The sequence below is a fragment of the Rhinoraja longicauda genome, chromosome 5 (genome assembly GCF_053455715.1).
Source record: "Rhinoraja longicauda isolate Sanriku21f chromosome 5, sRhiLon1.1, whole genome shotgun sequence".
NCBI classification, from domain to species: Eukaryota; Metazoa; Chordata; class Chondrichthyes; order Rajiformes; family Arhynchobatidae; genus Rhinoraja; species Rhinoraja longicauda.
This window is the reverse complement of record NC_135957.1, coordinates 86,633,427-86,656,200: the sequence shown is the minus strand read 5'-3', so window position 1 is coordinate 86,656,200 and position 22,774 is coordinate 86,633,427. Positions and strand designations below refer to the sequence as shown.

Sequence of the window (22,774 nt, the reverse complement as noted above, 5' to 3'; positions counted from 1 at the left end):
AACAATGCCCCTCGTGCAAGTACCAGCTCAGACCTGCTCCTCTGCACTTACACCCTTAACCCTTTCAGTTCTGAAACGCTCTTTCAATACTGGTTTCCAAAAACCACGACAAGATAGAGAGAGGGGGGTGGTGGGAGTGAAATCAGGGAGCACAGGTACATCCATCACCACACAGATTAATCAGGCAGTCACGGAGTGATACAGCGTGGAAACAGGTCCATCGGCCCACCTTGCCTACGCCGGCCAACATGTCCCATCTACACCAGTCCCACTTGCCCCCCATTGACCCATATCACTCTAAACCTGTCCTATCTGTTAACCTGTCTAGTCAGTGCCCTCCACAATGTTTGGGACAAAGACCCATCATTTATTTATTTGCCTCTGTACTCCGCAATTTGAGATTTGTAATAGAAAAAAATCACATGTGGTTAAAGTACACATTGTCAGATTTTAATAAAGGCCATTTTTATACATTTTGGTTTCACCATGTAGAAATTACAGCAGTGTTTATACATAGCCCCCCCTCCCCATTTCAGGGCACCATAATGTTTGGGACACATGGCTTCACAGGTGTTTGTAATTGTTAGGTGTGTTCAATTGCGTCCTTAATGCAGTTATAAGAGAGATCTCAGCACCTAGTCTTTCCTCCAGTCTTTCCATCACCTTTGGAAACTTTTATTGCTGTTTATCAACATGAGGACCAAAGTTGTGCCAATGAAAGTCAAAGCAGCCATTATGAGACCAAGAAACAAGAATAAAACTGTTAGAGACATCAGCCAAACCTTAGGCTTACCAAAATCAACTCTTTGGAACATCATTAAGAAGAAAGAGAGCACTGGTGAGCTTACTAATCACAAAGGGACTGGCAGGCCAAGGAAGACCTCCACAGCTGATGACAGAAGAATTCTCTTTATGATAAAGAAAAATCCCCAAACACCTGTCCGACAGATCAGAAACATTCTTCAGGAGTCAGGTGTGGATTTGTCAATGACCACTACCACTGTCCGTAGAAGACTTCATGAACAGAAATACAGAGGCTATTCTGCAAGATGCAAACCACTGGTTAGCTGCAAAAATAGGATGGCCGGGTTACAACCTCCTCTGGACCCTCTCCAGAGCTCGCACATCCATCCTTCCTCAAATATGGTGCCCATAATTGCTCACAATATTTCAAATGCAGCCTGACCAGCGCCTTATAGAGAGAGCCACAGCATTACATCCCTGTTTTTGTACTCTAGCCCTCTAGAAATACTGTAAATGCTAGCATCGAGTTTGCTTTCTTTACTATTGATTCGACTTGCAGATTAACTTTTTGGGAATCCTGCACCAGCACTCACAAGTCCCTTTGCACCTCCAATTTCTGGATTATCACCCCACTTAGAAAATAAAATGCGCCTTTATTCCTACTATCAAAATGCATGACTCCACACTTTGCTACACTATATTCCACCTGCCACTTTTCTGCCCACTCTCCCAACCTGCCCAGGTCCTTCTGCAAAGTCCCTGCTTTCTCCACACTACCTGCCTATTGTCGTATCATAGATCAGCCATGATTAAATGGCAGAGACTCGATGGGCCGAATGGCCTAAATCTGCTACTGTAACTTATGAACGTGCTAGTTTAGAGATAACAGCATATATATATATATATATATATATATATAACGCACACACACACACACACACACACACACATATATCTATATATATATATCTATATATGTATTTGAGAATGTGTACAGAACTTTATTTTTCTCATTTATTATCTTGTTTACAGTGTACTATGTTTACATATTCTGTTGTGCTGCTGCAAGTAAGAATTTCATTGTTCTATCTGGGACACACGACAATAAACCACTCTTGACTTTCTTGACAATCTACAATTATACCAAGCCATGAGGGGAATAGATCGGGTAGACGCACAGAGCCTTTTACACAGAGTAGGGGAATCGAGGACCAGAGGACATAGGTTTAAGGTGAAGGGGAAAAGATTTAATAGGAATCCGAGGGGTAACTTTTTCACACAGAGGGTGGTGGGTGTATGGATCAAGCTGCCGGAGGAGGTAGTTGAGGCTGGGACTATCCCATCGTTTAAGAAGCAGTTGGACAGGTACATGGATAGGACAGGTTTGAAGGGATATGGGCCAAGCGCAGGCAAGTGGGACTAGGGTAGCTGGGACATTGTTGGTTGGTGTGGGCGAGTTGGGCCGAAGGGCCTGTTTCCACACTGTATCACTCTATGACTCTAATTAACCAACAAACCTGCACGTCTTTGGAGTATGGGAGGAAACCGGAGCACCTGGAGAAAACCCATGCAGGTCACGGGGAGAACGTGCAAACTCCGTAAAGACAGCAGCTGTGGTCAGGATGGAAGCCGGGTCTCGACTGCGAGCAGCGAGGTTGTCAGGACAGGTCAGCACTTACCCTGGGCAGCTCCTGGTACCAGCTGAAGACGTCCACGCCTATCAGAGAGAAGAGTCTGTTGAGGGGCGGCAGGATCTGCTTGGTGATGTAGTAGGTGGTGTTTAGTCTCAGGCTGGGGTCCTGCAGCAGCTCAATGGGCCGGCGGACCAGCTGAATGAGGGGCAGGCCTGGCGTCCCGTACACCACGACGTAGGCCACCCGCTCGCCCACCCGCGGCTCCGAGCGCCGGTCATACGACAGCATCCTCCTGTTGGCAGCAAGAGTGGATTAGTCAGTCAGTCTTCAGTACAGCAAGTGGTCATTGGCAGCAAGGGTGGATTAGTCAGTCATAGTCCCCAGTACAGCAAGTGGTCATTGGCAGCAAGGGTGGATTAGTCAGTCATAGCCGTCAGTACAGCAAGTGGTCATTGGCAGCAAGGGTGGATTAGTCAGTCATAGTCCCCAGTACAGTGACTGGTCATTGGCAGCAAGGGTGGATTAGTCAGTCATAGTCCCCAGTACAGTGAGTGGTCATTGGCAGCAAGGGTGGATTAGTCAGTCATAGCTGTCAGTAAAGCAAGTGGTCATTTTCAAGCTAGAAATTGTGCAGACTTACGAGGATAGACACAATGCTGGAGTAACTCAGCGGGGCAGGCAGCATCTCGGGAGAGAAGGAATGGGTGGCGTTTCGGGTTGAGACCCTGTTATGAGGATGTTGCCAGGACTCGAGGGTCTGAGCTACAGGGAGAGGTTGAGTAGGCTGGGACTCTATTCCTTGGAGTGCAAGAGGATGATGGGTGTTCTTGTAGAGGTGTACATAATCATGAGGAATAGATCAGGAGATGCATTCAAGAGAGAGCTAGATAGAGCTCTTAAGGATAGCGGAGTCAGGGGGTATGGGAAGAAGGCAGGAACGGGGCACTGATTGAGAATGATCAGCCATGATCACATTGAATGGCGGTGCTGGCTCGAAGGGCCGAATGGCCTCCTCCTGCACCTATTGTCTATTGTCTTGCCCAGAGTAGGGGAATCAACAGGGCATAGGTCTATGGGGATGGGGAAAAGATTGAATAAGAATCTGAGGCGTAACTTTTAAACACAGAAGGTGGTGGGTGTATGGAACGAGCTGCCAGAGGAGATAGTTGAGGCTGGGACTATCCCAACATTTAAGAAACAGTTAGACTGGTACGTGGATAGGAGTGGAGGGATATGGGACAAATGCAGGCAGGTGGGACAAATGCAGGCAGGTGGGACATGCACTGGGGCATGTTGGGCCGAAGGGCCTGTTTCCATGCTGTATCAATCTATGACTGACTGTTTAGAGTGCAGGGCAAGGAACTGCAGGTGCTGGTTTACAAAAACAGGCACAAAGTTCATAAGTTCTAGATCAATAAATACGCTGAAGACGACAATGGGAGAAAGTAGGAAAATGAGGTTGAGAGTGAAGGATAGATTAATGTTCCAGGAGCTGAATGAAGCCATCAGTCTACCCCGCCATTCAATCATGGCTGATCTATCTCTCCCTCCCATCCCTATCCTCCTGCCTTCTGACCATAACCATAACACCGTACTAATCAAAAATTTGTCAATCTCCACCTTACAAATCTCCGTTGGCAGTCTCCACAGCCGTCTGTGGCAATGCATTCGACAAAGTTCTGGAGAGATCTCAGGTTAGGTGGGTTTCTCCCCAGTTCCTCCCACACTCCAAAGACATGCAGGTTTACAGGTTAATTGGCTTCTATAAATTGTCTCTAGTGTGTAGGATAGTTAGTGTACAGGTGACTGCTGGTCGGCATGAACTGGGTGGGACCAAGGGCCTGTTTCTGCGCTCTCTCTAAACATTATATAGAGCAGCATAGTGGTAGAGTTGCTGGCTTACAGCACCAGACGTCGGGTTTGATCCTGACTACCGGTGCTGTCTTTATATTCTCCCTGTGACCGTGTGGGGTTTCTCCGCAATCTCCGGTTTCTTCCCACATTCCAAAGATGTGCAGGTTTGTAGGTTAATTGGCTGCTGTAAGTTGTTGGGGGCGAGTGTGTACGACAGAACTAGTGCATGGGGGGATCGCTGGTTGGCACGGACTCGCTGGGCCAAAGTGCCTGTTTCCCTGCTGTATCTCTAAAGTGTAAACTGAACTCAGTGGCTCAGGCAGCATCTGTAGAGAGAATGAACAGACGACGCTTCAGGTTGGGACCTTTCTTCAGGCTGATGGAGTATGGGGTAATGCTGGAAGAGCAATGGGGGTGAGGGGGACCTGGTATGGTGAATACAGGTAATTAGCAGAGGGGTGGAATACGTGATAAAGGGCGAGAAGAGTGAGTGAAATGTAAAGCCAGAGGGATATAGGTAGATGGAGACAGAGTGGGAGAGTGTACAGTAGAGAGCATACTGACTGGTTGCATCACGGCCTGGTTCAGTAACTTGAACTCCCAGGAACAGAGAGTGCTGGACACTGCCCGGCCCATCACAGGCACTGACCTCCCCACCATCGAAGGCATCTACAGGAGGTGCTGCCTCAAAAAGGCAGCCAGCATCATCACTGACCCACACCACCCTGGCCACACTCTCACTGACTCACACCACCCTGGCCACACTCTCACTGACCCACACCACCCTGGCCACACTCTCATTGACTCACACCACCCTGGCCACACTCTCACTGACCCACACCACCCTGGCCACACTCTCATCTCCCTGCTACCATTGGGAAGAAGCTACAGGATCCTGAAAACCCGAAGAAAAGCATCTTCCCAGCAACCATCAGGCTCTTGAACACGACAAACATCAACTAAACTATGAATTACAAACTGTCTTGGTTGCACCAAGGATTGTGGCCTTTTTGCAATAAAATGTGGGTTTAAAATGTATAGAATAGTTTTTGTTTGTTATGCTATCTAGGAGTGGTGTGTTTGCAGGACTGTCATGCTGCAGCAAGAAAGAATATCATTATCTATCTATCTCAAAAAATCTCATCTTGTATGTATATATATATGTGTATGTATGGTCCCTAAATACAGCCAAAACAGTACATAATAGTGCAACAATTGTAGGCCCACCTTACTCACCATTCGCCTGTGCTGTGCAGTATCAAGTTTCGTTCACATTGTTATGCTATCGTGTACCGTTTTGGCTGTATTTCGGACACATACCCCATAAAATAAACATTGCCATTTTGATCTAATACTTCAGTGTTCAATGACCTCGTTAAACGCGTGCTTCGCTGAACGATGACTCCTGAAGTAAATGCTCAAATTTTCTTCAAGTTAAAGTTTGACCACACAATAATATTAAAATTGTGCGTCTTTTTTTTCCACCAACCGCTGTCACAACGGGAATTGTCCAGTGACAATGAAACTCTTGACTGGAGTTCTGCAGCAACCAGCAGATGGCGTCAGATGGAAGTGAGCTCTCCCCACTGACAAGACTGCACAGAAACAGGCCCTTCAGCCCACATTGACCAGTCTGAACAAAAGTCATCAAGTAAAAGATAAACACACAACTCACACACACACAGGCATCATTATGTTTTTTAGATTTTAGATTTTTTGGGGGAATTTAGATTTAGAGATACAGCGCGGAAACAGGCTCTTCAGCTCACCGGGTCCGCGCCGCCCAGCGATCCCCGCACATTAACACTATCCTACACCCACTAGGGACCATTTTTTTAAAACATTTGCCCAGCCAATTAACCTACATACCTGCACGTCTTTGGAGTGTGGGAGGAAACCGAAGATCTCGGAGAAAACCCACGCAGGTCACGGGGAGAACGTACAAACTCCGTACAGACAGCACTCGTAGTCGGGATGGAACCCGGGTCTCCAGCGCTGCATTTGCTGTAAGGCGGCAACTCTACCGCTGCGCCACCGTGCTGCCAATATTTATATTTACATTTCTGTTGCACTCAACATGTACACAGTTCTCAGCATTTTATATGATCCTACAGCACAGAAACAGGCCCTTTGGCCCAGCTGTGTAGGAAAAAAAACTGCAGATGCTGGTTAAAATCGATGGTAGACACAAAATGCTGGAGTAACTCAGCAGGTCAGGCAGCATCTCTGGAGAGAAGGAATGGGTGACGTTTCGACCCGAAGCGTCAACCATTCCATTTCTCCAGAGATGGTACCTGATCCGCTGAGTTACTCCAGCATTTTGTCTACCTTTAGCCCAGCTCGTCCATACCGGTCAAGATGTCCCATCAAAGCTAGTCCAATTTACCTGTGGCTGGCCCATATATATATATCCCTTTAAACCTTTCCTATCCATGTACCTGTCCAAGGCAGATACAAAATGCTGGAGTAACTCAGCGGGTCAGGCAGCATCTCTGGAGAGAAGGAATGGGTGACATTTCGGGTGGAGACCCTTCTTCAGACCTGTCCAAGTGTCTTTTCAATGCTGTTATTGCAACCTGCTTCAACTACCGCCTCTGGCAGTTCGTTCCATACACCTCTGTATTTCCACAAGCTCTGTGTGGACCTGTTGCCCCTCGGATTCCTATTAACTCTTTCCCCTCTCACCTTGAACCTCTGGTTCTTGATTCCGCTACCCTGGATAAAAGACTTTGTGCACCAGGAAACATGTTCCCAATGTTGGGGGAGTCCAGAACCAGGGGCCAGTTTAAGAATAAGGGGTAGGCCATTTTGAATGGAAATGAGGAAAAACTTTTTCACTCAGAATGTTGTGAATCTGTGGAATTCTCTGCCTCAGAAGGCAGTGGAGGCCAATTCTCTGGATGCTTTCAAGAGAGAGTTAGATAGAGCTCTTAATGATAGCGGAGTCAAGGGATATGAAGAGAAGGCAGGAGCGGGGTACTGATTGTGGATGATCGGCCGTGATCACAGTGAATGGCGGTGCTGGCTCAAAGGTCCAAGGGGCCTCCTCCTGCACTTATTGTTTATAAGATCACCCCTCATCCTCCTGCGCTGCAAGGAATAAAGTCCTAGCCTGCACAACCTCTCCCTGTAGCTCAGATCATGCAGTCTCAAGGGAACATGTCAGACAAGACAAACTTTTCTTCTAAGAGATTTCCCCAACCCTAGGTAAAGGACTGTGCATCCAGCCTGGAACAACAGTGATACAGTGTGGAAACAGGCCCTTAGACCCAGCTTGCCCATACCAGCCCATCTACACGAGTCCAGCTTGCGTGGGTTTGGTCCATATCCCTCCAAACCTGTTCTTTCCATGTACCTGTTTAACTATTTCTTAAACGTTGCGATAGTCCCAGTCTCAACTACCTCCTCTGGCAGCTTGTTCCAAACACCCACCACCCTCTGTGTGAAAAAGTTACCCCTCAGATTCCTATTAAATCTTTTCCCCTTCACTTTAAACCTATGTCCTGTGGTCCTCGATTCCCCTACTCTGGGCAAGAGACTCTGTGCATCTACCCGATCTATTCCTCTCATGATTTTACACAGAACTCGTGAATTAAAATTATTCTCTTCTGAATATAAATATTAAATTAATGCTTTTGCTACTGTATCTACAGTTAATGGTATTACAACTGTGCTGATAAAATAACGTTTTGTGCATGCATTTAACGAATCATTTCAAATTTACTAGAAGTCTAATTAAACTTTTAATTAATTTTTTTATTTCAGGCAGATTGTCGAGAGATTGGGACGCAGCGGCTGGGAGGTGTCATTGATCACAGTGTCTGCTCCACATTATACGAGCCCGACTGTAACTGGAAGGCACTTGCTCCAAACTCCAGGGGCTTGTAGTGGCTACAATCACAGAGAGGTAATCCCCAGCCCATGACGGCCCGGTGGCGCAGCGGTAGAGTTGCTGCCTTACAGCGAATGCAGCGCCGGAGACCCGGGTTCCATCCCGACTACGGGTGCTATCTGTACGGAGTTTGTACGTTCTCCCCGTGACCTGCGTGGGTTTTCTCCGAGATCTCCGGTTTCCTCCCACACTCCAAAGACGTACAGGTTTGTTGGTTAATTGGCTTGGTATAAATGTAAATATTGTCCCTAGTGGGTGTAGGATAGTGTTAGTGTGCGGAGATCACTGGTCGGTGCAGTCATTCTCTCTCTCCCCACAAACGAATCGTGAAAGGCCTGGATAAATTGGATGTGGGGAGGATGTTTCCACTAGTGGGAGAGTCTAGGACCAGAGGGCACAGCCTCAGAATTAAAGGACATTCCTTTAGGAAGGTGATGGGGAAGTTCCCCCACATCCTTCAAAACTCCATAAATTCCAAACTAAATGTTGTTACAGCATCAGGAGGTTAAACCATGCAACCAGACTCACTCCCTTCCAGTTCCCATTCAAGACCAGAGACCAGAGAGGATGTTTCCACTAGTGGGAGAGTCTAAGACTAGAGGACACAGCTTCAAAATTCCTTTAGGAAGGAGATGAGGAGGAATTTCCTTAGTCAGAGGGTGGTGAATCTGTGGAATTCATTGCCACAGACGGCTGTGGAGGCCAAGTCAATGGATATTTTTAAAGCAAAGATTGACAGGTTCATGTTCATAAGTTGTAGGAGCAGAATTAGGCCATTCGGCCCATCAAGTCTATTCCACCATTCAATCATGGCTGATCTATCTATCTCTCCCTCCCAACCCCACTCAATCATGGCTGATCTATCTATCTCTCCCTCCCAACCCCACTCTCCTGGCTCTTGATTAGTACGGGTGTCAGGGGTTACGGGGAGAAGGCAGGAGAATGGGGTTAGGAGGGAGAGATAGATCAACCATGATTGAATGGCGTAGACTTGATGGGCCGAATGGCCTAATTCTGCTCATAGAAACATAGAAAAAAGGTGAAGGAGGAGGCCATTTGGCCCTTCGAGCCAGCACCGCCATTCATTGTGATCATGGCTGATCATCCACAATCAGTTCGCCGTGCCTGCCTTCTCCCCATATCCCTTCATTCCGCTAGCCCCTAGAGCTCCATATAGACAATAGGTGCAGGAGTAGGTCATTCAGCCCTTCGAGCCAGCACCACCATTCAATGTGATCATGGTTGATCATTCACAATCAGTACCCCATTCCTGCCTTCTCCCCATACCCCCTGACTCCGCTATCTTTAAGAGCTCTATCCAGCTCCCTCTTGAAAGCATCCAGAGAAATGGCCTCCACTGCCTTCTGAGGCAGAGAATTCCACAGATTTACAACTCTCAGTGAAAAGTTTTTTCCTTGTCTCCGTGAGACAAATGGCCTACCCCTTATTCTTAAACTGTGGGCCCTGGTTCTGGACTCCCCCGACATTGGGAACATGTTTCCTCTCTATCTAACTCTCTTTTAAATTCATCCAGTGAATTAGCTTCCACTGCCTTCTGTGGCAGAGAATTCCCCAAATTCACAACTCTCTGTTTGGAAAGGTTCCTTCTCACCACAGTTTTAAATGGCCTCCCCTTTATTCTTAGACTGTGGCCCCTGGTTCTGGACTCCCGCAACATTGGGAACATGTTTCCTGCATCCAGCTTGTCCGGTCCTTTCATGATTTTGTACGTCTCTACAAGGCTCCTATCACTTGTGAATGTGTTTGGGGCTGGACTCACCGGGTGAGTTCGAGAGCGGGGACACAGGCCCCAGGCCGGTACGTGCCGCTGCCCCGATACTCCTTGGCGAAGGTCAGGTCCTGGACACTGGCCTTGCCTTCCAGTATCTTCATGCACTGCCTCTGAACGTACTGCTTGATCTGGCTGATGTCCCTTGTTTCAAACAGCAACTTTATCGAGCGCTCCAAAATCTGTGGAAAGATTCACAAGTGAAAGAGCAGCATCGTGTCAGGATGCATCGCAGTTGGTTTGGAAACAGCTCTGCCCAAGGCTGCAAGAAATTGTAGTCAAGTCAATTTTATTTGTATAGCACATTTAAAAACAACCCACGTTGACCAAAGTGCTGTACATCTGATTAGGTACTAAGGAAAAAAATGAAACATACAGTAGCACGCAAACAGTTCACAGCGCCTCCTCAATGAGCCTCAAACGCTAGGGAGTAGAAATAGGTTTTGAGCCTGGACTTAAAGGAGTCGATGGAGGGGGCAGTTCTGATGGGGAGAGGGATGCTGTTCCACAGTCTAGGAGCTGCAACCGCAAAAGCGCAGTCACCCCTGAGCTTAAGCCTAGACCGCGGGATAGTGAGTAGCCCCAAGTCGGCCGACCTGAGGGACCTGGAGTTAGAGAGGTGGGTTAGAAGATTTTTGATGTAGGGGGGGGAATGTCCATTTAGGGCTTTATATGTGAATAGGAGGAGCTTGAAGTTGATTCTGTACCGTACAGGGAGCCAGTGGAGAGACGCCAGAATCGGCGTGATGTGGTCCCTTTTACAAAAAGTTGTGGATGTAGCCCAGTCCCTCACACACACCACACTCCCCACCACTGACTCCATCTACACCCCATTGCCTCGAGAAAGCAGCCAACATAATCAAAGATTTGTCCCATTCCTTCTTCTCCCTGCTCCCCAACCACAACTTTCACATTGGTAGAGATGCAATCTGCCAAACGCAGAGAGACCTTTACCCAGGGCAGGGAAAGGGAATCAAGAACTAGAGGACATAGGTGTAAGGTGAGAGGGGTAAGATTTAGTTTAGGAAAGAACTGCAGATGCTGGTTTAAATCGAAGGTGGACACAAAATGCTGAGGTAACTCAGCGGGTCAGGCAGCATCTCGGGAGAGAAGGAATGGGTGATGTTTCGGGTCGAGACCCTCCTTCAGACTGATGTCAGGGGATGGGGCGGGACAGAGATAGGATGTAGTCGGAGACAGGAAGACTAGTGGGAGAACTGGGAAGGGGGAGGATATAGAGAGGGAAAGCAGGGACTATCTGAAGTTAGAGAAGTCAATGTAAACTAAAGATTTGGTTTAGTTTAGTTAGTGCTAGAGTAACTCAGCAGGTCAGGCGGCGTCTTTGGGGAACGTGGATGGGTGACGTTTCAGGTCGGGACCCATCCTCGGACTGATTGAAGCAAGCACAGAGTAAGGGGTAGGGGAATCAAGAACCAGAGGACAGATTTCAGGTGCGAGGGGAGAGATTTAATAGAAACTCAAGGGGAAACCTTTTCCACACAGGGGGTGATGGGTAAATACCAGCAGAAGTCATTAAGACAGGTACAATAACAACATTTAAAAGGTTAACTCCAGCTGCACCTCACGCTGCCTCAGCAAGGTCAGCAGCATAATCAAGGACCACTCTCACACTCCCTCTTCCCCACCTTTCCCATCCAACAAGAGGTACAGAAGTGTGAAAATGCACACTTCCAGATTCAGGGACAGTTTATTCCCAGCTGTTATCAGATAACTGAACCAACTGAACCAAGGAGGTTGCAGGGTGACTTGGACTGGTTGAGTGAGGGGCAGATGCGTGGCAGATGCAGTATAATGTAGATAAATGTGAGGTTATCCACTTTGGCGGCAAAAACAAGGAGGCAGATTATTATCTCAATGGTGTCAGATTAGGAAAAAGGGAAGTGCAATAAGACCTGGGTGTCCTTGTACACCAGTCACTGAAAGTAAACATGCAGGTACAGCAGGCAGTGAAGAAAGCTAATGGCAGGTTGGCCTTCATAACGAGAGGATTTGCGTATAGGAGTAAAGAGGTCCTCTTTACATGTTCCCAATGTTGGGGGAGTCCAGAACCAGGGGCCACAGTTTAAGAATAAGGGGTAGGCCATTTAGAACAGAGATGAGGAAAAACTATTTCAGTCAGAGTTGTAAATCTCAAGAGAGAGCTAGATAGAGCTCTTAAAGATAGCGGAGTCAGGGGGTATGGGGAGAAGGCAGGCACGGGTTACTGATTGTGGGTGATCAGCCATGATCACAATGAATGGCGGTGCTGGCTCAAAGGGCCGAATGGTCTCCTCCTGCACATATTGTCCATGTTTCTATGTAACTAGAGAGTGGTCCTGACCTCCTACCTCAGTGGAGACCCTCAGAATATCATTAATCATACTCTATCTTGCATTAAATGTTATGCTCTTTATCCGTACACGATGGACGGTTTGATTGTAATCATGTATAGTCCTTTCCAAGAACTACCAAAAACCATGAGGAATTCACTCTTGCGTCAATGTGGACAATCGGAAGGGTAAACTTATGATAACTGTTCTGGCTAGTATTTTTGCTAACTGTGTTCATTTATTTTTCTTCACCTATGTAACTGATAGGGGGGCAGGTGATTGGGGGGGGGGGGGGGGTAGTGCCAGTGAAGAGAGGCTTCATCGTACCTTGGAAACTGCAGAGCAGGAGTCCCGTCGCACCGTCTCAATTCCCTTGGCATCAAACACAGGATCTTTCTGGTCCAGACTCTCGTACATGTAGCCCACATACCTCTTCTTTGATTGTAAGACACATGGTAAATAAACCTATTAACAGTTTAAAAACAAAACAAATGACAATTAGAGTTAAACATTGTCTTAATCCAACAAAACATCAGAAAAGCTAATGGCACGTTGGCCTTCAATACAAGAGGAGTTGAGTATAGGAGCAAAGAGGTCCATCTGCAGTTGTACAGGGCCCTGGTGAGAGCACACCTGGAGTATTGTGTGCAATTTTAGTCTCCTAATTTGAGAAAGGACATTCTTGCTATTGAGGGAGTGCAGCGTAGGTTCATGAGGTTAATTCCCGGGATGGCGGGACTGTCGTATGTTGAAAGAACGGAGCGACTGGGCTTGTATACACTGGAATTTAGAAGGATGAGAGGGGATCTTACTGAAACATAAGATTATTAAGGGATTGGACACGCTAGAGGCAGGAAACAGGTTCCCAATTTTGTGGGAGTCCAGAACCAGGGGCCACAGTTTAAGAATAAGAGGTAGGCCATTTAGAACGGAAATGAGGAAAAACTTTTCACTCAGAGTTGTGAATCTGTGGAATTCTCTGCCTCAGAAGGCAGTGGGGGCCAATTCTCTGGATGCTTTCCAGAGAGAGTTAGATAGAGCTCTTAAAGATAGCGGAGCCAAGGGATATGGGGAGAAGGCAGGAACGGGGTACTGATTGTGGATGATCAGCCATGATCACAGTGAATGGCAGTGCTGGCTTGAGGGGCCGAATGGCCTCCTCCTGCACCTATTGTCTACCTCCTCCGACAGCTCGTTCCATAGACGTGCAGGTTTGTAGGTTAATCGCCCCTCAGTAAATTGTCCCTGGTGTGTCGGGAGTGGATGTGAAAGTGTGATAATGTTGAACGAATGTGAACGGGTGATCGATTGTCTTCGTGGACTCGGTGGGCCGGACCCCTTTCAATGCTGTGTCTTTAAACTAAACCAAACTTACCTTTTCAAATTTCAGCTTGACGGGTTTTGGATTAGTGGCAGTCACTGTGTTGGCGATCTCTTCCCCAATGCGAAAGGCTTGCTCCTTGGTGGCTCCTTTCAACAGCACAAACATGCTGCAGGAGAGAGGAATCAGCTCGAAACACAAATCACAACAAAATCAACTACAGTTGTATTGAGCAAAACGCAGAGTGCTGGAGTAACTCAGCGGGTCAGGCAGCATCTGTGGAGAACATGGATAGGTGACGTTTCACAGAGTGCTGGAGTAACTCAGCGGGTCAGGCAGCATCTGTGGAGAACATGGATAGGTGACGTTTCACAGAGTGCTGGAGTACCTACAGGCCACCTACGGTTCAGAGGTAGACTTGGAGGAATACATATCCACTGTGTTCTCCTACATCAACTGCTGTGTGGAGAATGTCACGGAGGACAAGGTGATAAAGATGTTCCCAAACCGGAAACCCTGGATGAACAAGGAGGTACAGAACCTGCTGAGGGCACGCAACAATGCCTTTAAATCTGGTGACACTTCAGCATACAGTGTTGCCAGATCACACCTAAGCAAAGGTATTAAAAGGGCCAAAGACACCCATAGGCAACGGGTGGAAGACCACTTCAACACCACGGACACCAGAAGCATGTGGCAGGGTGTCAGGGACATCACTGGCTACAAGAGCAGCCCTGCCTGCCCCCACAGCGATATGGCACTGACCAACGAGCTTAACACCTTCTTTGCCCGCTTTGAAACTGGCAAAACCACCTTGAGTGAAAGAACCCCAGCCGAGGCGGTGGGACAGGTCTTGCAACTGAGCACACAGGAGGTACAACGCGCTCTGCAAAGGGTCAACCCACGCAAGGCTGCAGGACCGGATGGAGTTCAAGGAAGGGTACTGAAGGACTGTGCTGAACAGCTGGCTGAGGTATTCACCAGGATCTTTAACCTGTCATTATCTCTGGCTACGGTCCCCAAGTGCCTGAAGTCGGCTATCATTGTTCCGGTGCCGAAAAAAGCAAAGATCTCCAACCTGAACGACTACCGCCCGGTTGCCCTAACGCCGATAGTCATGAAGTGCTTTGAGAGGCTGGTCCTCTCACACATCAAATCCAGCATCCCTGACTCACTGGACCCACATCAATTTGCATACAGGGCAAACAGATCCACAGAGGACGCCATCTCTCTGGCTCTTCACACTGTCCTGACTCACCTAGAGAGACAGGGCACGTACGTGAGGATGCTATTCATAGACTATAGCTCCGCCTTCAACACGGTCATCCCCACCAAGCTCATCACCAAACTCCACCAGCTAGGCCTTAGCTCGTCATTATGTGACTGGATCCTGGACTTCCTGCTGGAACGACCGCAGGCAGTGAGAATGGGCCCGCACCTGTCCTCCACTATCACCCTGAGTACCGGCACACCACAGGGCTGTGTTCTGAGCCCCATGCTCTACTCCCTCTTCACACACGACTGTGTTCCTGCATTCGACACCAACACCATTGTCAAGTTTGCAGATGACACAACGGTGATCGGGCTGATCACCAACGGGGATGAAACAAACTATAGAGCGGAGGTGCAGAACCTGGCGGACTGGTGCTCGGATAACAACCTGTCCCTAAATACCACCAAGACCAAGGAGCTGATCATCAACTTCCGTAGGTCACATAACGGGGAATATGCCCCGATCTCTATCAACGGGGTCAGTGTGGAGAGAGTGTCCAGCTTCAAGTTTCTGGGCACTCACATTTCGGAGGACCTAACATGGTCCAATAACACTGCTGCGCTGGTCAAGAAGGCACAACAAAGACTGTTCTACTTAAGAACACTGAAAAAGTCTGGTCTACCCCAACAGCTGCTGACGACCTTCTACCGCTGCACCATAGAGAGCATCCTAACGCATGGCATCCCTGTGTGGTACCTCAGCTGCACGGAGGCAGAAAGGAAAGCTCTACAGCGGGTAGTCCATAGAGCTCAGAGGGCCATCGGAACACAGCTACCAGACTTGGAGGGCATCTACAACACACGATGCCTCAGAAAAGCCACCAGCATCCACAAAGACTCTTCACACCCCTGCAACAGTCTGTTCGAACTCCTTCCATCGGGCAGACGATACAAGGCCTTCTATGCCCGCACCTCCAGACTCAGGAACAGCTTCATCCCCAGGGCCATAGCTGCTATGAACCGGTCCTGCTGAGCTGGACGGCCACAACGCATAGATCAACTTGCACTTTACCCTGTCCAAAACTGTTACAACTGTTTCGTTTCGTTGGGTTGCTGCTGTCTAAATTACCTAAATTATTGCATCGTATGGGAGGCGCATTCCCAATCTCGTTGTACCCCTGGGTACAATGACAATAAAGATATATTGTATTGTATTGTATTGTATTGTAACTCAGCGGGTCAGGCAGCATCTGTGGAGAACATGGATAGGTGACGTTTCACAGAGTGCTGGAGTAACTCAGCGGGTCAGGCAGCATCTGTGGAGAACATGGATAGGTGACGTTTCGGGTCGAGACCCTTCTTTGGTCTGGTTCAGAAGGGTCAGACATGAAATGTCACCTGTCCGTTCCCTCTTCAGATGCTGCCTGACCTGCTAGGGTCCTCCAGGACAGTTTTGCTGGGGATTGCAGCATGTGCAATTCCTTTTATCTTTATATGTGCGTTGACTTGCTTTTTATTAGCCAAATGGACTTGTTGAACACTATCATTCCCCGGGCATTTTCAATGACTTTTATATCAGCGTTTACGGTTAGTTCTTTGCTAATGGAACAAGGGATTAATTGCTCAAACCCTTGATGAAACCAGGGAAAACAGAAATCACAAACTTTGCAGTAACTACAGTCAAATCAAACTTTAGTTATAATGATTCGAAGATAGGACAGCTTGAGCAAAAAGGGAAGTGACCTGTGTGGAGGTGTGTGACCAGTGGAGTGACCAGTGATCTGTGCTCAGTCTGAAGAAGGGTCTCGACCTGAAACGTCACCCATTCCTTCTCTCCCGAGATGCTGCCTGACCCGCTGAGTTACTCCAGCATTGTGTCTACCTGTGCTGGGACCTCTGTTGTTTCTGGTGATTCAATTCAATGATACTTTGTCACATGTACCTAGATGTACACAGTGACATGCTTTGTTTTGTGCACAACCTGGTCAAATCATACAGCAGGCCGCAGTTTCTGGCGCTGACAAAGTTACAAACGTTCACCGAAATATATATATATACACACATATACACACGCACACACACATATATATAAAAATAAATATATGACAGGCAGTATGTCTGGAGAGATGGAATGGGTGACGTTTCGGGTCGAGACCCTTCTTCAAGATATAGGTTATGTACAGGCAGAGATTAGTTAAATTTGGCATCATGTTCAGCATGGACATTGTGGGCCGAAGGGCCTGCTCTATGCTGTACTGTTCTGCACTATGTGTTGATGCAGTAACAAGGGAACTGACTTTAGCCTTGAGAGACACAGCGCGGGAACAGGCCCTGTGGCCACCGAGCCCTCGCCGACCAGCGATCACCGCAGACACTAGCATTATCCTACACACTTGGCTGGTGTACAGGTGTCAGAGGTTATGGCGGGAAGGCAGGAGAATAGGGTTAGGAGGGAGAGATAGATCAGCCATGATTGAATGGTTGTTAACCTACAAACCTGCACGTCTTTGGAATGTTGGAGGAAACCGGAGCATCCGGAGAAAACCCAGGCGGTCACAGAAAATAAAACTTTGTACAGACAGCACCCATAGTCAGGGTCAAACCTAGGTCTCTGGCGCTGTACGGCAGCAACTCTACCAATGCGCCACTGTGCTGCTCAGATCCGTTGTATTTCAATTAGATCACTTCTGCTTTCATAAGTGATAGGAGCAGAATTAGGTCATTCGGCCCATCAAGTCTACTCCGCCATTCAATCATGGCAGATCTATCTTTTCCTCTTACTCCATTCCCCTGACTTCTCCCCATAAACTCTAACACCTGTACTAATCAATCTATCTATCTATCTATCTATCGATCTATCTATCTTGTCTTAAAAATATCCATTGACGGCCTTCACAACAGTCTGTGGCAATGAATTCCACAGATTCACCCTCTGACCAAAGAAATTCCTCCTCATCTCATTTCCCGAAAGGAACGTCCTTTAATTCTGAGGCTGTGACCTCTGGTCCTAGACTCTCCCACTAGTGGAAACATCCTCTCCACATCCACTCTATCCAGGCCGCTCACTATTCTGTACGTTTCAATGAGGTCCCCCCTCATCCTTCTAAACTCCAGCGACTACAGGCCCAGTGCCGTCAAACGCTCATCGTACGTTAACCCACTCATTCCTGGGATCATTAATAATAATAATAATAATTCATTTATTTTATATAGCGCCTTATCGGGTGCTCAAAGCGCTTTACAAAAACAATCAACATAAAAACAAACAGACAAACTATCCTAAGACAAACTATCATTGTTGTAAGCCTCCTCTGGACTCTCTCCAGAACCAGCCTTGGGCCATGAAATATACTTTGAGGCGTGGAGTAGAACTTCTTCAAAGTAGACATACCTTGAGGAGAAATCGCAGTGGGGCGGCAAGTTGTGTAGGAAAATAACTGCAGATGCTGGTACAAATCGAAGGTATTCATTTGTACCAGCATCTGCAGTTATTTTCCCACACAACTTGGCGCTCCACTGTGATTTCTCCTCAAGGTAGGTCTACTTTGAAGAAGTTCTCCTCCTCTCTTCGCTTTGTCCCGCTCCCCTGACATCAGTCTGAAGAAGGGTCTCGACCCGAAACGGCACGCATTCCCTCTCTCTTAGATGCTGCCTGACCCGCTGAGTTACTCCAGCATTTTGTGATACCTTCGATTTGTACCAGCGTCTGCAGTTATTTTCCTACACAACTTGGGGCGGTTTTTATCATGTTTTATACTTTTGAATCTTTTATATCTAATTGGATCCAATTTCCTACATTAATTAAATAGAAGTCACTGAAGAGCGACAATCTGGGATTGGATACCTGTCCGTGTCTCCGTACACTACGCGGGCTCCCCATTTCTTCGTCTCGTTCACCAGCTTTATTGCACGTTCCAACGTTTCTCTGGCCTTGAGAACAATGCTGTCACCAATCTACAAGAAAAGAGACAAATTACTCTCTCTGCAGCAAGAACAATACAATAGACAATAGACAATAGGTGCAGGAGTAGGCCATTCGGAATACGATTTCTCATTCCAGAAGCTCACCCGATGTAAGCTTTTATAAGATAAAGAGAGGCCAATGACAAATGCTACCACTCCTCTTTACTCAAGGGGTAATTTACAGTGGTGATTCAAGCACAAGTCCCTTTGGGCAGTCGAGGAACAGGAGCGCCCAGGGGAAACTTCGAGTCAGCACGCCATTCAATATGATCATGGGTGATCATCTAAAATCAGTACCCCGTTCCTGCTTTTTCCTCATATCCCTTGATTCCTTTAGCCCTTTTCCTTTGAAAACATCCAGTGAATCGGCCTCCATTGCCATCTGTGGCCGGGTCCGCGCCGACCAGCGATCCCCGCACATTAACACTATCCTACACCCACTTTTTAAAAAAAACTTTTTTTTACATTTACCAAGCCAATTAGCACTACATACATGTACGTCTTTGGAGTGTGGGAGGAAACCGAAGATTTTGGAGAAAACCCACGCAGGTCACGGGGAGAACGTACAAACTCTGTACAGACAGCACCCGTAGTCGGGATGGAACCCGGGTCTCCGGCGCTGCATTGGCTGTAAGGCAGCAACTCTACCGCTGTGCCACAGAGGGAAATGGTGGAAGGAAATTTTGGAGGGAAATGGGCCAAACGCAGGTAGACAGGACTAGTGTAGATGGAGCATGTTAGTCGGTGTGGGCAAGTTGGGCCAAAGGGCCCGTTTCAATGCTTTATGACCATCTATTTGACAATAAAGCAACTATTGAACGAGCACTGGAGGACATTATTCAACCCGCGTTAGTTAGGCAGCGGCTCTACCAGCCACACCGTTGTGCTGCCTGTGGTGACGCACTGGAATGTTTCGCCAAAGACAGCCACCAAGCACCACATCCGGAGGCTGCAACGGATCGTTCGCACAGCCGAGAAGGTTGCTGGCTGCAACCTTCCCCCCACTGACGAACTGTACACTGCAAGGGCCAGGAAATGAGTGGGCAAGATCATCTCTGACCCCTCTCACCCTGGCCACAAACTCTTTGAAGCACTTCTCTCTGGAAGGCAACTCCGGACTGTCAAAGCAGCCACAGCCAGACATAAAAACAGCGTTTTTCCGCGAGTCGTAGATCTACTCAACAACCAAATGTCTGTAGCCTCCTTGTGCTCTGGTATTTTATTTCATTCACATGTTTAAACTATAATGTTGTATTCTTAATGTTTTATGCTTTATTCTTAATTGTTTGCTGTATGTTCATTGTTGTTACTTGTGAGCGGAGCACCAAGACACATTCCTTGTATGTGTAGATACTTGGCCAATAAACTTATTCATTCATTCGAAAGCAACGTCACCGAATGCATTCAAAGCATCTTCTGACAGATATTTGAACTGCCATGGGAATCAAAGCTATGGGGAAGCAGTGAGAAAGCAGTGGTGAGGCCGAGACTGGATCATCTGGGATTGAATGAATGGTTCACTACCATATTTAACTTGGCATCATGTTCAGCACAGACAGCACAGTGTTCCGAAGGGGCCGTCCGTTCCTGTGCTGTATGTTCCACGTGAGGCGCCCGTTTACATAACAAGACGAGTTGAGTAGAGGAGCAAAGAGGTCCTTCTGCAGTTGTACAGGGCCCTAGTGAGACCGCACCTGGAGTACTGTGTGCAGTTTTGGTCTCCAAATTTGAGGAAGGATATTCTTGCTATTGAGAGTGTGCAGCGTAGGTTTACGAGGTTAATTCCCGGAATGGCGGGACTGTCGTATGTTGAAAGACTGGAGCGACTAGGCTTGTATACACTGGAATTTAGAACGATGAGAGGAGATCTTATCAAAACGTATAAGATTATTAAGGGGTTGGACACGTTAGAGGCAGGAAACATGTTCCCAATGTTGGGGGAGTCCAGAACAAGGGGCCACAGTTTAAGAATAAGGGGTAGGCCATTTTGAACTGAGATGAGGAAAAACCTTTTCAGTCAGAGAGTTGTGAATCTGTGGAATTCTCTGCCTCAGAAGGCAGTGGAGGCCAATTCTCTGAATGCATTCAAGAGAGAGCTAGATAGAGCTCTTAAGGATAGTGGAGTCAGGGGGTATGGGGAGAAGGCAGGAACGGGGTACTGATTGAGAATGATCAGCCATGGTCACATTGAATGGCGGTGCTGGCTCAAAGGGCCGAATGGCCTCCTCCTGCACCTATTGTCTATTTACCTTTGAAGTGTTGGCTAGCACAGAAACAGAGTATTTGGCTCAGATAATGCTTGTGAGCATTCTCTGCACACAAATCTACAGGCAGCGAGGATTTGTAAAAGGAGAAAAATTGCAGATGCTGGTTAAAATCGAAGGTAGACACAAAATGTTGGAGTAACTCAGGGGGTCAGCAGCATCTCTGGAGAGAAGCAATGGGTGACGTTTCGGGTGATGTTCCTTCTCTCCCGAGATGCTGCCTGACCTGCTGAGTCACTTCAACATTTTGTGTCTACCAAGGATTCGCAGTGCACTGGTAATTAAATAATAATGTAGAATTGTACTCACACAGCACAGAAACAGGTCCTTCCGCCCAACCTATCTACACCGACCAAGATGTCCCACTTGTGCAATTTGTTGGCATTTGGCCCATATCCCTCTAAACCTTTCCTATCCATGTAACGGTTCAAAGAGTTGTAAATAGACAATAGATAATAGGCGCCGGAGGAAGCCATTTGGCCCTCTCGAGCCAGCACCGCCATTCAATGTGATCATGGCTGATCATTCTCAATCAGTACCCCGTTCCTGCCTTCCCCATACCCCCTGACTCCGCTATCTTTAAGAGCTCTATCTAGCTCTCTTTTGAATGCATCCAGAGAATTGGCCTCCACTGCCTTCTGAGGCAGAGAATTCCACAGATTCACAGCTCTCTGAGTGAAAACGTTTTTCTTCATCTCTGTTCTAAATGGCCTACCCCTTATTCTTAAACTGTGGCCCCTGGTTCTGGACTCCCCCAACATTGGGAACATGTTTCCTGCCTCTAGGAATATATAGATATTAAAAAGAGGGAAGAGGGTGAGGGAGTGGGAAGAGGGTGAGGGGGGAGGAGGGGAGGGGGGAGGAGGGGAGGGAGGAGGGGAGGGGGTAGGGGAGGGGGTAGGGGAGGAAGGAGGGGGGGAGGTAGGGGAGGAGAGGGGAGGGGGGGGGAGAGGGGAGGGGAGGAGGAGAGGGTGATGCACCAATGCCGGAGTGGCTTTGGGCCCAACGGGTCCACTTGGTCTAGTTACAATTAAAAGTGTGTGTTTAGGTACCTCAACACAAGGCATTCTTCCAGAGAAGCTGGCAGCTGTGTATCCGTACGTGAAGTTGGCGATGAGCTTCAGACCCATCTGTCGGGCGTGGAGCAACTTTGTGAGTGCTTTGTCCTTCTTGTTGTCTTTCATGGTCTGTTTCACCATTATCCGGGTATTCAGTATCTCAGCCAGCATACTTGGTAACACACCTTTCCGCACAGAGGGCTGCAACAGCAATGGCAGCACGTTAGAACAAATATTCAAACAACCAGGGGAGGTAGTTGAGGCAGGGACTATCGCAAAGTTGGAAAACAATTAGACAGGTACTGAAAGTAAACATGCAGGTAGGGCAGGCAGTGAAGAAAGCTAATGGCATGTTGGCCTTCATAACGAGAGGATTTGAGTTTAGGAGCAAAAGATCCTTCTGCAGTTGGACAGGGCCCTGGTGAGACCACATCTGGAGTACTGTGTGCAGTTTTAGTTTAATTTGAGGAAGGACATTCTTGCTATTGAGGGAGTGCAGCGTAGCTTCACCGGGTTAATACCCGGTACGGCGGAACTGACCTATGAGGAAAGAATGGGTCGTCTGGGCTTGTATTGGCTGGAATTTAGAAGGATAAGAGGGGATCTTCTAGAAACATATAAAATTCTTAAAGGATTGTACAGGCTAGATGCAGGAAAAATGTTCCCGATGTTGGGGGAGTCCAGAACCAGGGGTCACAGTTTAAGAATAAGGT

At 47.6% G+C, this 22,774-nt stretch overlaps 1 protein-coding gene across 1 annotated transcript in view; it reads right to left on the bottom strand.

The window, feature by feature from the left end:
• rev3l (REV3 like, DNA directed polymerase zeta catalytic subunit) overlaps nucleotides 1-22,774 on the bottom strand; it is a 197,982-nt gene that overhangs the window by 4,380 nt on the left and 170,828 nt on the right. Inside the window, exons 25-30 of the mRNA XM_078399911.1 lie at nucleotides 22,056-22,262; nucleotides 18,621-18,730; nucleotides 13,619-13,733; nucleotides 12,571-12,708; nucleotides 9,905-10,095; nucleotides 2,424-2,670 (exon numbers count right to left, since the gene is read on the bottom strand). Coding sequence (XP_078256037.1) covers nucleotides 2,424-2,670; nucleotides 9,905-10,095; nucleotides 12,571-12,708; nucleotides 13,619-13,733; nucleotides 18,621-18,730; nucleotides 22,056-22,262 — 1,008 coding nt within the window. The remainder of the gene's footprint in view (nucleotides 1-2,423; nucleotides 2,671-9,904; nucleotides 10,096-12,570; nucleotides 12,709-13,618; nucleotides 13,734-18,620; nucleotides 18,731-22,055; nucleotides 22,263-22,774) is intronic.